This window comes from Oryza sativa, chromosome 11 (genome assembly GCF_034140825.1).
Source record: "Oryza sativa Japonica Group chromosome 11, ASM3414082v1".
NCBI lineage: Eukaryota > Viridiplantae > Streptophyta > Magnoliopsida > Poales > Poaceae > Oryza > Oryza sativa.
The window spans coordinates 948390-963211 of NC_089045.1; the positions used below are offsets into that span (position 1 = coordinate 948390).

Sequence of the window (14822 nt, forward strand, 5' to 3'; positions counted from 1 at the left end):
AGAGAGAGAGAGAGAGAGAGAGAGAGAGTACATTAGATATAGAATAATAATCAGGCGATCATTGCAAAACCTACGCAGAATGCACTAGCATGAACAAGTGATCAAGATAAACAAACAGACACAATTGCAGATTGATTTATCTCGTCAAGATTGATGAGCATGCAGCAACTTGTTTAATGTCAAGTCACCAAACAATGCCAATATATGCCTGCAAAGTGAAGGTAGCTTTTCGGTCACAGGTGCATGCATCATGTTCATATGAACGACAAACTACTTTAGAAAGTACGCACATGATCGATCATCACTTCACTTTGAAGTGGATTTGCATGACAACTCCTATTCGATCAGGCAGTGGACACTATGCTCCCTATATGTATACTCTAGTTTAATTAGTTTGTTGAGAGCAAAAGTCAAAATGATTATTTAGTTTATCCACTATCATCACCCTATCCACTTCACTTTTTCAGTAAGTCAACCGGACATGATTGCATTTTCATCGCGGTGTAAGTTTTTTTTTTGTGAGCCGATCTGAAGTAGGAGTATTAGGTTATGTTCTTTACTCTGTGTTCCCAACTTCACACCCAATCGTCTTCCACGGACATGTTTCTCAGACTGTATATATTTTTTTCATAAATTTTCAACAGGAAATTTTCTTTAAAAAATCACATTAATCTATTTTTTAAATAATATTTAATATTTAATTAATTATGTGCTAATAAATCGTTCCATTTTATTGTGTGGGAGATGAGTTCCAACCCATTAAGAAGAACACAGCATTCGTTACATGCACCACTCAGCTTTGGGCCGGTCCAGACAACAATATGGGCTTCAGATGGGCCGTAAAAATGCAGGCCCACCTTAATTTTAGGCCCATAACAACTCTACATTGCTTTCCTCCTCCGTCGATTCGTCCGCCGACGAGACGGCAGCTGATGCTTCCGGTGCTCTCCGCCGACCTCCGCCGCGCGCCCACTCCCTTCTCCCTTCTCCCTCTCGCTCTCGCTCCGCCGCCGCCGCCGCCTCCTACCCTTCTTCGGCGCCGGCCACTGCTTCTGCCGCGAGCCATCTCCTCCTCTACCTCGCCGCCGCCGGTCCAGGAGATGGAGGCGGCTTACAAGTTCGGGCCGTACAAGATCGACGCGAGGGAGGTGTTCCACTCCACGCCGCTGTCCTACGCCATGGTCAACCTCCGCCCACTCCTCCCTGGTAATAATCTCCTCACTCCCCCTTGCTCAGTTTTACCACTTGATCGATTTACTCTCTCTAATCGCCTCCAATCCCCCTTGTTCAGTACCACAGTACAGTCCCAAAACTTGTAGCGGAAATTACAGAGACGGGTTAAGTAGCTTGCCATTGCTAATTTGTTTGATGACCAGTTCGCGAATCATACTGTAACTGCCAAATGCTAACAAGCACGTTTTTTTTTCTTGAAAAGCACAATGTACACGCAGATACTAGCTAGTCTGTTCACATATAATAGTGTTTTTCTGCAATTGATCTCTTCTTCTGCCTAACAGATTCACCTTAATACAGTACCATTTCACCGTTATACCATATGCGATTCCGTCAACTTTGACCTTGCTGTTGCTGCATGCATTTAATTCCTGTTATATTGCTATATATTGGTTGGTTCATATTCTGCTCTTCTTTCTTAACCATATCATTCCTTATTGTGCAGGTCATATCCTTCAATTGCACCAAAAGAGACTGCTACTTTTTTTCTGCAAACTGCTGTTTTGGAGATATTTGCAGTTGATTTCTTTAACGTGCCATACTGCTAGCTAGTTCCGTTGGGATTGTCGATAAAATGAGCTTGCTTTTGCTGGCTTGTGTTTGGGTAAAGTTTCATCAATGCATTCAAAGTAATAGTAAATAGATGGGCCTGTGGAATTTATTTATTCATGAAAGGATTGTGTTGGTTTACCCTTCTATACTTGACAAATATCAAGTCTGGCTTAAGGTCAATTTTGTGGATTGGCTGAAGAGGTGATGTAGGTGTTTATTTTGCCGCATGTCATCTTACTTGATTGATCATCTTAGAGGATGTCATCTTTACCATGAGATTGATATAACTGTCAATTGTACTGCCGTGTTGAGCAAATCTTACATAAATTTATTGGTTAGCCATCTTCTTTTGATTTATACTGTGGTATATTGAGAATATGATATATCTTATATGTTGTTTTCCCTTAACAATATACAAATGTTCTAGTGTGCCCCAAGCGTGAAGTGAAACGATTTGCTGATCTAAGTTCTAATGAGATTAGTGACTTATGGGTTACCGCAAAGGAAGTTGGTATACGGCTTGAACAGTACCACAAAGCGTCTTCACTTACATTTGCTATTCAGGTAAGGTCTATGTATTTATGCCACTGCAATTAGTAGGAATTTGTATTTTCATTATTTCAATGCTTAATCATACCATCAAGAGGAGTACCATATGGGTTTTGCTTATTGGGGGTCTAAATATGATGATCTTATTGTGTGTGGAATAAAAAAAAACCATTTTCCCATACAAGTATTCTTAACTTTTTTTTAATCATTTGCCCTAGCTATAACTTTGCATGTCTGTCTTGAATTATTTTTTTAATATAATAGTAATATTAAGCTATTTACTCATTAGTTCTAGTGCTTACAGGATGGTCCACAAGCTGGTCAAACTGTTCCACATGTCCACATCCATGTCATCCCTAGAAAGAAAGGAGATTTTGAGAAAAATGATGAGATATATGATGCGGTTTGTGGCATATTCCTCAATCGACCTCCTTTTATCCAATACTTGAACCCAATATTTACCACAAAATTCTTACTCAGTTGCTTTCTAATAGATTGATGTCAAAGAGAGGGAATTGAAGGAGAAACTTGATCTGGACATAGAGAGAAAAGATAGAACCATGAAAGAAATGGCTCATGAGGCCAATGAGTACCGTGGTCTCTTCTCTTAGATGTAATTTTTGCGATAAATTTCTTGTAAACTATCTCTAAATTGCAGTTACTCTTCTCCAGAAATTATTTTTGTAACTGTTTGTCATCCATCATGGGAATTCAAGTCTTCGAATGATATTATGAAATTATCTAATTTGGTACGATACTTGTTTGTTGTAAAATGTGTTCTTTCTTATAAATCTTTATCTTTGAAACTAGTTATGCCACGGTGTGGCAGTAGTTGTTTGTTGGAAAATTTATATTTTTATGACAGATGCCCCTGTACCATATGAAATTACACAGCCATATATTATCAGTAGCTGGCTGGGTCATACTATGGTTTCACAATCTACAAATAGTAACAAAATACATTGTATTACCTTTCAGTACCTATTTGAAAGCCTACTTAAAAGAAAGAAGGATCATTCTTTTGGTGTTTTGGATCAAATAGAGTTGCAATCCATGCTATCAACACATTGCATTAAGTTTCAGCTGAAAAATTGACTTTTCTTGAGATTTCCGCTGCTCTTCAGTTATTCAGACACAGTATTTTGGTCCTTTGATCATGCTAGTTAGAAAGTGTGTTCTCTCATGCTTATGCGGATTGCTGTGATAAATTATGTTTTTGTCATGTTTTGTTGAGAGAAAAGCCAGAAATTCGACATGGCATAGTAGCTGACAGTTTGTTAGACAGGATGGATAACTCAACTTTCTATCTAGCTCTTTGTGCTGAGTCAAAGTTTTTATTCCTTCTGCCGACTGTCCATAAAGTTTGTGGTTTAGCAGAATCTTGCCTAAGTCTACCATCTTGGATGCGATATATTGTTTTTATTACCTTGTTACTGTTAGTCTATGCATCTAGCCAACATTGGAAAAGTTAACCTGACTCATTAATACAATAATTCTGGCAATTTGTGGCCAATGGCCGTAGTCCTGGCTAAACTATATATCATTCTGACGCACCTTTCTGATAAGATCATGAAAACTTTAATGATCTGATTGAACCATGAAAATACTACTTTAATTTTGTATCATTGTGTAGTTTTTACCTTTTTTGCTGCTTGTTTTTGTCTCCTGTGAACTTTTCTTTGGTTAAGGGACTGTTCCATCAATCCCATTTAATCTAATGTTATTAGAACATAAGAGGCTCTGATTTTGATTAGTCTCCAGTGTTAACTCTTGTGCTTGCTTTACGCATATACATTCTGGAAGATAGCTCAAGTAAAGTAACTGGTTAGCTCTTAATCTCTTTTTGCTGATTTTTTTTTCTGGGACTTGAGCACCTTTGGTCATTTTCATCTTTGCATCATGCTTGCTAAGAGGGCCATTGAGATGATAAGATGCACTGAACAGAATAATTGATTATGCATATATGCCATAAGTTGCAATTTTGATACGCCTGTAGCTACCTTTGACAAGTGGTAAAGAACAATTTGATTGGCAATTTGGCTGGTTGTGTTCTGAAGTGGGATGTGACTGTTGCACCAGACCTGAGGATTTGGTAACGGTAAGCTATCTGGAGCCCCTCACTTGTTGGCTGGGATTGTTGCCGGTGTACTAGGTAATCAACACCAAGTAAGCTTCTGTCGTAGTCGTGTGACCTGGTTTGCTTGGCTTGCATACCAACCACTGGTTGTCTCTGCTGCGTAGAGGCTATTGTTGTGTTGAGTACGTTGTTGCAAATATTCGCTGGCATATATAGGTAGTATGCATGCTTCATCTCCATCAGCAGGAGATTCTCATCTGCAAATGCAAAAGTAGTTCTTTCGGCAAAAAATATAGTGCCTCAGGTATCCACTCAGAATAGCAAGTGCTTGTCGTTCTCTTGCTAGAAATGTGCACTCTGAGGTCACATTATGCGTACTCTTTATAAAGCCTGAACTTTTCGCAAATTTTCTTCATGTGAAATAGTTGCAAATACACAAAATTTAGCACAACCTTAGTTACATCTCGGCTGCAATATATAAAATTTACAGCAAACTACTACTACTGCGGTTTAGATGGTATTTTTCCTTGGATTTGATGATTTCTCCACTATGAACTACTGAATTTCCAGATGATGAACACGCCATTGGTGTGTAGGGCCTCCGGCAGATACGGTCCATGACAACGACCATAGCCATGACGACCGCGACATCGACGCCTGGCCTGACGACGAGGGTGAACACGTCGTCGCCGAGGCTGACCGGTCTGGACATCACGCCGGCGTTCTTCCTCGTGATCCGCGCTGCCTCCTCGCCGTTGCTGCCACGGATCTTGCAGCTCCTCATGGAGAAGCAGCCGTCGATTCTGAAGCTGGGGCTGGGAGAAGCATCAGGTAATTGGCTGTCACCACTTGTTCTTGTTGACATGAAAACTTCTGCTTCGTCGCTGCTCTGAAGAGCTGAGCTCTTCCTCATGGAGAAGACTTGCTGCTGTGACACTGAAGGAGAGCTCGTGCTGTCCAAGCCTTCTTCCTCTTGTGCTCTGTAACAGTTCCATCGATTGTGCAGGCTGAGAATCTGTCACATTAGAGCAATGAAGATTACTTTTTAATTTACTCTGATTATCTGTTTTTACATTGCTTAGTTTCAAAAATAGCGGCTGAAGAAAAGTTGACAACGAATCATGCAGATCATGTTTCTTTTATTACTTCTTTGTCACTTAACTGAAAATTGCAAGTTGCAAATGGAGAGATCTAATGTGAAGCACATAAAGGTTGAAAAACAATATATAATATGTTATTATGATAGAAGCATTTTGTTTGCTTGTTTCAGGATTTGGTTGCATTTTGCTTGGACATGTCCTACTCGATAGACTAAATTAATTAAATATTTTTATCAATAGTACAATATCTTTCACATTAGAGCGATGAAGATTACTTTTTAATTTACGCTGATTATCTGTTTTTACATTGCTTAGTTCAAAAATAGCGGCTAAAGAAAAGTTGACAACGAATCATGCAGATCGTTTCTTTTATTACTTCTTTGTCACTTAACTGAAAATTGCAAGTTGCAAATGGAGAGATCTAATGTGAAGCACATAAAGGTTGAAGAACAATATATAATATGTTATTATGATAAAAGCATTTTGTTTGCTTGTTTTTGGATTTGGTTGCATTTTGCTTGGACATGTCGGCCTACTCGATAGACTAAATTAATTAAATATTTTTATCAATACTGTACAATCTTTCAATTATTATAGAGAATGACGCATGGAACATACTAGTATATAGATTTTCTTTCTTTGGTTTGACTGGTCAATATCTGATCATAAAAGATTTTTTAAGAGTTAATTAGGACCGCATATGAGATGAATACAGTAAAATTTGTCGTTTGAGACTTTCAGGACTCAAACAATTGGATTTTTTTTTAATCAAATCATCAGAGAACGGAAACAAGGAAGCAAAGCTATAATTTTATACATTGGAGATTAAGCATATGTATATCCAACGGTTGGATTCCAACCTCGAATAGGTAACGCATGTTTGGCTGCATGATTAATATAGCAGCAAAGCTTTGATCAAAGCAACAAATAATAAGACTGAATCTTTAAGTTGAGATGCAAACTTGATGCGCATGTATATATGGATATTGTAGTTTGATAGATTATATAAATATTGCAGCTAGCTAGCTTGTACCCTGAAATTTCTTTATCTAAGTACCCTAAATTTTTGGACTGAAAGCAAAGCAGAAGCAGTAAGCACACGGCCATCGTCTATATATTATGGTAGGAAAGAATTAAAGTGAGAAATGCATGAAAGAGAATTAAAGACGCTAATCCCAGGTCCCAACCTATCTTAAGATATATACATGATTCCAAACTAGCAAACTAAACTGATCGATCAGTAAACAGGTCGCTGCTAAAGCAATAAACGAGTGGAGCTAGAGAAGAAGTAATGAAGTGAATGAGAAGGTGATCGACCTGCGGCCTGAGGGAGAGAAGAGGCGTGCCGTGGCCATCCATGAGCAGCAGGTCGCCGGCGAAAGCTTTGCGGCGGCGGGAGTAGTTGTCGACGCGGAAGGCGAGCTTGCCGGCGGAGTCGTAGACGGAGAAGCCATCGGTGCCCTGGAAGCCTATGCTGGACCTCTTCCACACCGTGTACACCACCGGCTGATCTGCCGCCTGACGACGTGCACGGCCGCCGGTGCCGCCGCCACCGCCATGAGAGGGGTGTATCTGTATCCTTCTCATGCTAGCTATAGCTTGATGAGGCTGGTGGAAGTAATTAACTAAGTTTGAGAGGGAGGGAGGAAGCTATAGGCTATAGCTTATGTTAGCTAGGGGAAGCACAAGCTAGCAAAGCAAGATTTAGTTGGGCCAATTAGATAGCTAATCGGTCGATCGATGGGCGATGCAACGTATGGACGTACGTGGTTGCCTAGCTTTGCCTGCACTGCAGTCTGCAGATTGGGTTAATTATTAATGCAAGAGAGTGAGAGCAGCTGAAATGGGCCGGCGAAAAGGACATGCAGCTTAATTTGCTACTAGCTAGGAACGAATAGAAGTGAAGGTGTAGACAAACAGTGCAGGGCACGTTGGATTGGGATTTGGCTTAGCGTGAGGGAGCTGGCATGCATGCATCGCCCTACTTATTATTCACAAAGCAGAAGATCGCAGGGTGACCAGGTCAATTCAGAGTGGAAATCAGATAGAGAAAGTGACAAAATTAATGGGCCTGATTTGAATAGTAGTAGTATTTCTGATGGGCTTTCTTTGCTTCTACTGTGGGAGGGAGAGCCCATCAAGATCATTGACTTGACTTGACCCGGCCCCACAGTCCCACAACCATTGACCATTTGACCCAACGCAACTCAACTGCTTCTTCCTCTTTTCCATCTCCATCGCCGTCGCCGTCCAGGAAGAGATAGAAGATGGATACGGTCGCGGGAAGCAAGTACAGGTTTGGTCCGCACGAGATAGACGAGCGGCAGGTGTTCCGCACCTCGCCCCTCTCCTTCGCCATCGTCAACATCCGACACACCCGCCCAGGTACCTAGCTATTTCCTCTCCTCAGAACAAATCTATCATTCCTGATTGCTCTCTCCCTCTTTGTTTGTTCATCATGCTATTCCAATCTTGCCCCTGCAGGTCATATCCTTTATGTCTGCCAATTATGTGTTTGCACAGCTGCTTTACTCTTCTCTCTCATTTAGTGCCTTCTAGTATCTACTTCACATTGCGGTAATATCTGCTCTCAACTTCTCATACCTTATTATTATTATTATTATTATAAAAGAGAAAAAACTTCTCTTGCTATTCATCAATGAAATGTGCCTCTGTTTCAAAAGTAAAAAAGGAAAGAAAGAAAGAAAGAAAGAAAGACTCTGCACTGAACTATATAAGTAATGTACGGTATCGGTTCATTGAAAAATGGCAGTGGAGTACATCACAGTGCTCACTTGTTTTTTGCCTTCCGAAGGGGTATTGTGCATTTGTGCTTTCTATTTCAAGACAATTAATACTACCTGCTTTACCGTGTTAATTTCTGGTCGTGCTAATTACTTCAGTTAATCCCTGGTGACAACTGGCAACTCAGCTCTTTTTGCCTTTGTCCTATGATGGATTACTATGTGGCACTGCAATTTTGATAGCCTAAGACTTTTAACGCCCCCCCCCCTCCTTTTCCTTAACTTAAATTATACATGTTCTTGTATGCCCAAAGCGTCTTGTGAAACGATTTGCTGATCTTAGTCCTGATGAGACAAGTGATTTGTGGATCATGGCAAAGGAAATTGGTGCACGTGTTGAGCAGTACCACAGGGCTTCTTCGCTCACATTCACAATTCAGGTTCGATTTATCTTGTAACCTGTGAGGTCTTTCACTTTGAATTTAAGAAATGTTATAACTAAATTCGTGTGAGCATGACAAGTATGATGTTGCTCACAAAATTGTGGTTTCAGATCACAATTTAGTATGTTCGTAACATTTTTTAATGAAAAGTTGTAAAAACTAATGAAAACTAACTTTATCTTCTATTGTGTATGATATGAAGTTGAATAAATTTTTCGCCGGGCATGAAGTTGAATAAATATTGCTACTTATCAGGACGGACCTCACTCTGGCCAAACAGTTCCACATGTTCACGTTCACATCGTTCCCCGAAGGAAGGAAGATTTTGAGAACAATGATAACAATAAAGGCATGGTTAGTGATGCTGCTTGGAACAACTCTCACTTCATCTGATACTCCATCAAATAAATCTGAATAATCTCTCTGTTCATAACAGATGAATGCAAAAAATGAGACATTGGACCTAGATATTGAAAGAAAAGATAGAACGATGGAAGAAATGGCCCAAGAAGCCAAAGAATATCGTGCTCTTTTCTCCTAGAAAATGTCTATGTATACTACTTAACTTTGTGTGGATTTCACTATTCCTCTAGCATTCAGCTTCACAGCTGCATTTTACATATTACACTAATTTGTTGTGTTTTTATATCAGATGATTATACTAATCGTATTGTGCATACTACCTGATATTCTGTTGTAATATATGTGTAGCCGTTACTTAGTAATATTGAACTCCTTATTTTTCATCTCATTTATTTTGCATTGTGTACATATTTTACTGCCAGATAATATGTTTATTCCTTTGTATATGCTCAATGTATTAGGTACAGAGAACACTTCTTCTGTAAATGATAAACCAAGTAGTACGGATCACACCAGCCCTATTCGAAGGGCATTCTTTTGAAATCTGAAATATATCATGTCAGAATATAATGCATATGAGTAAAAGCTGTGTCAGTACTGTTTATGTAGCTTTTGGGGGGTATAATACGAGGTATTATGGAATTTTTTTGTTGAGATGATCACTGCAACATGGGACTTTATTTCCTGATCCATGCGGGAAATGAATTGCTTTATGTAAAGTTCCTGAATAGTTTCTGTCTTCCAAAGGAACCCTTAAACAGTGACATTTCATTCTACTTTATATGTAAATTAAGAAACAGAGTCCTTAAGTATAGAATAACTCTTTTGTAATTCATACATGTTGGCAGCCCACCTGTGACATTGCCCACAAATATAAGGAATTACACTAGAATTTTGACATAATTCTACAATATTCGGTTGTATTGGTGTGCTGCACTAGTTTCAGTCTCCCCGTATTCAGCAATATATCTACTGGGTTCCTCTTTCATTCTACCAATTAGAGGCTGGATCCTATGCATGTCGCTTCCAGAATGTATTATGTGAACTTGTGAATATACCAATGGACGTTCCGTTCATCCTTAACTTTTTAGTGATCAGAAGTTAGATAGAAGACTTAGATTTTGCAAAACTCAAACAATGATTTCTGCAGAGTTGCTAAAATTCCTTCCACCTTGATCAAACTATTCATTTTAATTTGTATACTTAGTTGTTAAGTTGCTTCTTGCTGATGGGAAACCATTTTATTCCTTCTGACAACTCCGTATTAATGTAGCGCCCGTTCCGTCGTGGCGCCTAGCGGGAAAATTTAAATTCTAAAAACCCTAATTGCGAAATCTATTTCTTTGCTTGTTGTCAGTTTCCGTGCCAATCCTTGATCTCGAATCCCCGATCTATCGTCAAATTCAAATTCCGAATCCAAATCCTTCCCAAATCAAATTCCTCCACAAAAGTCTATTTTGCCTCCCCCAGGTTCGGTGGGCCGATTTCCTCTCAGCCCATCTCTCTCTCTCCCCCCCTCAGCCCTCCTCTCCCTCACCCCGCACGTGCGTCGCACGCGCGTGCGCGTGAGCCGACGCCAAGCCGAGCGCCATCTCTCTCTCTCCGCTTTCTCGTTCTCTCGCTCTCCCACTCCCCGTCTCTCTCTCCCCGGCGAGCCCCGCCCCCGAGTTTTGAATCCCCCGCGCCGTTGCTTCCCGCGCGGAGCGCGCCGTGGTGGCCGACCGGCCAGTCGCCGCCGCCGTCAGCGCTTGCCGCCCTGTAGCTGCGCCCTTCCAAACCGCCCCCGCCGTCATCGCCGTCGTCACGACCCGGCCCCGCCACCACCGCGCATGCTCCCAAGGATTGGAGGCAGAGCTCCTCCCACTGCCTCGTCGCCCTCTCTCTCCTTCCTTCTTTTCCCAAAGTGGCAAGAGGCAAGTCTCCTTTCCCCCTTCCTTTTCTTCCTTTTTCTCCCCGCCGGCGTCATCCTCCCAATCGCCGTTTTGGCCGCGACCGCCGAGCGCCAGCTCGCTCCTTGACCGCCCTAGGTCGGTTTCCAAACCGACATTGCCCTCCTATTAAACCAAGGCGCCCTCCCTTCCTTTCCCTCTCCCATTCTCCCTCGCTCCACCGCGCCATTGCCGTCCCCTCTGTCTCTCTATCGCCGACCGCCGCCGTCGCGTGTGCCGGAGGAGCCGGTGCGTGCTAGGACGCGGAAGGGGACTCCGGGCGCTCGTCTTCTTCCTCTTCCCCAGCCCGAGGCCGGAGAGATCACTCCCGTGCAGTCGGCCTCTCGTCATAGCGCCCCGCCTCGTCTCGGTAGGGCATCTCCCCGTTCTCCCTCCTCGTTCCTCCTCTTCCCCTTAGTTTTCGGTAGAAGCTTGTATAGCCTCCCCGTAGCTAGCTGGCGCCGCCCCGACCGCTGCCACCGCTCGCTGTGTGCTCGCCGCCGTCGCCGCCCGTGCTCTATAGCGCCCGCATGTCGCCGGCCTTTCTCGTACTGTCTCCGTCCAATCCGACGCTAGAAACGGATTCCCGGAGTCGCCTAGATGCTCTAGCTCGCCCGAATCGATCTGCCGTCGCGCCGTCGCCGTTTCCCCCTTCCCTCGCCGTCGGTTGCCGCCGCCGCAATCCACCGCCGTCGAGCCCCCTTCGGCGAATCCGAGCCGTTGGCTCGTCTCCCCTCGTCCCGTGCAACCTCCCGGTGCGCTCACCCTTGCCTGCATCGCTGTAGATCACCCCGCCGCTCGCCGCAGCCGTCCGCCGTCCGTTCCGGCCGACGTCGTCGTCTTCCTCCCGCCGACCCGCGTGGCAGCCACGTAAGCGCCACGTCGGCGCCACCTCGGCCGCGACCGGGTCAAGCTGACCCTGGTCCGCCGCTCCCCTCCGCCCCGCTCGCGCGCGCGGTCCACCGCAAGCCGTGAGGCTGCGCGTGGGCCCGCCACAACCGCACCCACCGCGAGCCGCGCGCGTGCACCGCGTCCCTCCCCCAAACCCTAGCACGCACCGCGTGCTCCCTCCGCACGGTGAACCGTGTCACCGACAAGCGGGTCCTACTCGGGACCACGCGAGGTGAGCCTGGCCCACCGGCTCCCTCTCTCCTCCTCTCCTGCGCGTGCCTTGGGCCACCTTCTCGGGCCGGCCGGCCCATTAAGCTCGGCCGAGCCGCCCCTTTCTCTCGAGCCGCGCCCTAGCCGCCCGAAGGAAGTATGTTTCCCCTCCCTCTTTTCTCTTTTTCAAAAGGGTTTAATTAAATCATTTTTCCTTTAGACCAAAAATCCAATAATCTTAGAAATTCAATATCTTCTCAATCGTATGTCCGTTTGACTCCGTTCAACTTCCAAAATTCCTCAAATCTCGAGATCTGTTTAATGGCACGTTTAGAGGTCAATAATAGGGCTTTATTTTTGCCGTTTGTTGAGTAGTCCCATTTCGCGTGTAGTTTCGGAGCCCGAAGACCCGCAGTGCGAGGATTTCGAGGATCAAGCAAAAGATCTCGAGCAAGGCAAGTCACCTTTGATCATCTTGCACCTATAATTTAAATCTAAGTATTTCTTTTCCGCAAATATTGCATGAATAGGATTTACACAAGTAATTCGGCCGCGGCTTGCGAGATAGCTGTCACGCCCCGAACTAGTCCCGAGCGGAACTAGCCCGTGACGCTCCAAATTAACCTGTTAATCGATACCAGTCCCAGGAAACAGCGCTGGTATCACAGGAAGACAGAATATCACAGCAACAGAGGTATCTTTATTATAGAGTAGGAGTATAGTCATGTTAGGCTGCGGACAGATCCCGAGCTCACAACTGCATTTCAAAAGGGAAGCGGAAGCCAAGACTTGGACCAAACATCACAGGCGTGACTTGGGAACTAGGCCGAAACCCTAAAACTCATCGTAGCCGGCTTGCTCTTGGAAGAACTCCTCGTCAGCGGGATCCGCTTCATCTTCTTCAGCAACTGGGGGGGGGATTATTTATATAGAGCAAGGGTGAGTACGGGAGTACTCAGCAAGCCATGGGAATTAAGTGTTTAATGCAGGCTTCAAGGAAAGGCTGTTGTTTTTGCAATTGATTTTATTTAAACTCTTTTCTGAAACAACTAAGTGAGTGCTTCTCAGACGACACGGATGAGACAGTGCGTCTCGTCCGGTCAGAGTATGTGCAATGTATCAGTCTTTTGAATTGATCAGGATTGGCACCCGGCCAACAGCTTTCAAACGGCCACCCGGGCCTGGCTGATCCCATCAGCCGCAGATTTTCCAAACATCAATCCCAAACCACATCAGTAAATTCACAAAGCAGTAGTCAAACAAAACTACGCTAGGAATCACCTTACATCCGCCCATGACCGTGGGCACAGCTGTTCGAACAGTTTAATAACCTTTGCAGAGGGGGTACACTTTACCCACACGACATTACTAACCCGGATCATCCAGCCCGTGCAGAACGGCCACGACTAGAGACCTTAAGGCTTTCATGACAAGGCATTTCGAAAGCCGACACAGGTTCACCATATGCTGATGAGAGGGGTCCCAGACCAACAACAGGTTAGGTCCCAGACCATACTGTGCCAGGAAGCCCAGGGGTCCTCCCCGACACCACCCCGGCGAATCCACTTGTCTCTCAGCATCAAGGCTCCCCTGATTAGCTAATTACTCAGCCAGGGGTGTCCCATTCCACCCATGTGGTCGTACTTGTCTTATGTTCAGATGAAATTCCAAGGAAACGGTCCTTAAGTGCAAGAGCGGGAAACCATACACCCGGTACGTTCCCCGGTCCGCGATTTTGGAAATTCATTTAGGTTCGCAAGCACCGACCCAGGTGTCAGGTTTTCCAAGTGTTTTGTAAAACCCAAGTTTTACCCAAGATGTTTCTCTGATTTTAAGTTTGAAGGCGACCGTCGATACTCGTGCCGAGTGCACAATTACCGAGGCGCAACTAGGTGGTTACAAGGGAACATGATATAACAATTACAATGGAAGGGTCAGATGTAACAAGTTAGGTAGGTCCGCCAATCTGCCTTGCAGACGGGACAAGCAGATTTAGTGCAATCCTATCAATGCATAATATTTTTCAAGCAACATAATTAAGTTCAAATATAGGTTCAAGATGTTCAAAGGTGGCTTGCCTCGCTCGAGATCTTGAGCTTGATCCTCGGAATCCTCGCATTGCGGGTCTTCGGGCTCCGAAACTACACGCGAAACGGAACAACTCAACAAACGGCAAAAATAAAGTCCTATTATTGACCTCTAAGCGTGCCATTAAATGGATCTCGAGATTTGAGGAATTTTGGAAGTTGAACGGAGTCAAACGGACTTACGGTTGGGAAGATATTGAATTTCTAAGATTATTGGATTTTTGGTCTAAAGGAAAAGGATTTATTTAAATCCTTTTTGGAAAAGAAAAGAAAAGAAAAGAAGGAGGGAGGGAAATTAAACTTTCCTCGGGCGGCTAGGGCGCGGCCCGAGAGAAAGGGACGGCTCGGCCGAGCTTAATGGGCCGGCCGGCCCAAGAAGGCGGCCCAAGGCGCGCGCGGGCAGGGAGGGGAGAGAGAGAGCCGGTGGGCCGGGTCCATCCCGCGTGGTCCCGGGTGGGACCCGCTTGTCGGCGACTCGGCTCACCATGAGCGAGGTGTACGCGGGGCGTGCTAGGGTTTGGGGAGGGAGGCGCGGCGCATGCGCGTGGTTCGCGGAGGACACGGTGCGGCGGGCCCACGTGCAGCCTCACGGCTCGCGGTGGACCACGCGCGCGAGGGAGGGGAAACGGAGGGAGCGGCTGGCCG

General features: G+C 44.6%; 2 protein-coding genes, 1 long non-coding RNA gene and 1 other non-coding gene across 4 annotated transcripts; 3 read left to right on the forward strand and 1 right to left on the reverse strand.

The window, feature by feature from the left end:
* The first annotated feature begins 904 nt into the window (after nucleotides 1-904).
* Nucleotides 905-3091, forward strand: LOC4349630 (bifunctional bis(5'-adenosyl)-triphosphatase/adenylylsulfatase FHIT). The gene is made up of 4 exons (XM_066305705.1): nucleotides 905-1207; nucleotides 2202-2349; nucleotides 2639-2737; nucleotides 2829-3091. The coding sequence occupies exons 1-4, from the start codon at nucleotides 933-935 to the stop codon at nucleotides 2943-2945; spliced, it is 639 nt and encodes a 212-aa protein (XP_066161802.1). The 5' UTR covers nucleotides 905-932; the 3' UTR covers nucleotides 2946-3091.
* Nucleotides 3092-4791: 1700 nt separating this feature from the next.
* Nucleotides 4792-7297, reverse strand: LOC4349631 (protein LURP-one-related 8-like). Its single transcript, XM_015759796.3, has 2 exons — nucleotides 6829-7297; nucleotides 4792-5426 (listed from the first exon to the last, which is right to left on the reverse strand). Exons 1-2 carry the CDS (start codon nucleotides 7096-7098, stop codon nucleotides 4896-4898), a joined length of 801 nt encoding a protein of 266 aa, XP_015615282.1. The 5' UTR covers nucleotides 7099-7297; the 3' UTR covers nucleotides 4792-4895.
* LOC136354072 (uncharacterized) lies at nucleotides 4807-5636 on the forward strand. Its single transcript, XR_010737811.1, has 2 exons — nucleotides 4807-4928; nucleotides 5008-5636. It is a non-coding gene; the product is annotated as an uncharacterized lncRNA (long non-coding RNA).
* Nucleotides 7298-7763: 466 nt separating the features above from the next.
* On the forward strand, nucleotides 7764-9447 carry LOC107277224 (uncharacterized). The gene is made up of 4 exons (XR_010737810.1): nucleotides 7764-7896; nucleotides 7996-8695; nucleotides 8954-9052; nucleotides 9135-9447. It is a non-coding gene; the product is annotated as an uncharacterized protein (transcript).
* Nucleotides 9448-14822: the final 5375 nt, after the last annotated feature.

Coding starts and splice junctions, on each gene's coding strand:
- LOC4349630 (XM_066305705.1), top strand. CDS start 933: ATGCTTCCGGTGCTCTCCGCCGACCTCCGCCGCGCGCCCACTCCCTTC. Junction 1,208..2,201: donor CTCCGCCCACTCCTCCCTGG/TAATAATCTCCT, acceptor TTAACAATATAC/AAATGTTCTAGTGTGCCCCA. Junction 2,738..2,828: donor ATGATGAGATATATGATGCG/GTTTGTGGCATA, acceptor GCTTTCTAATAG/ATTGATGTCAAAGAGAGGGA.
- LOC4349631 (XM_015759796.3), bottom strand. CDS start 7,098: ATGAGAAGGATACAGATACACCCCTCTCATGGCGGTGGCGGCGGCACC. Junction 5,427..6,828: donor TTCTCTCCCTCAGGCCGCAG/GTCGATCACCTT, acceptor CTAATGTGACAG/ATTCTCAGCCTGCACAATCG.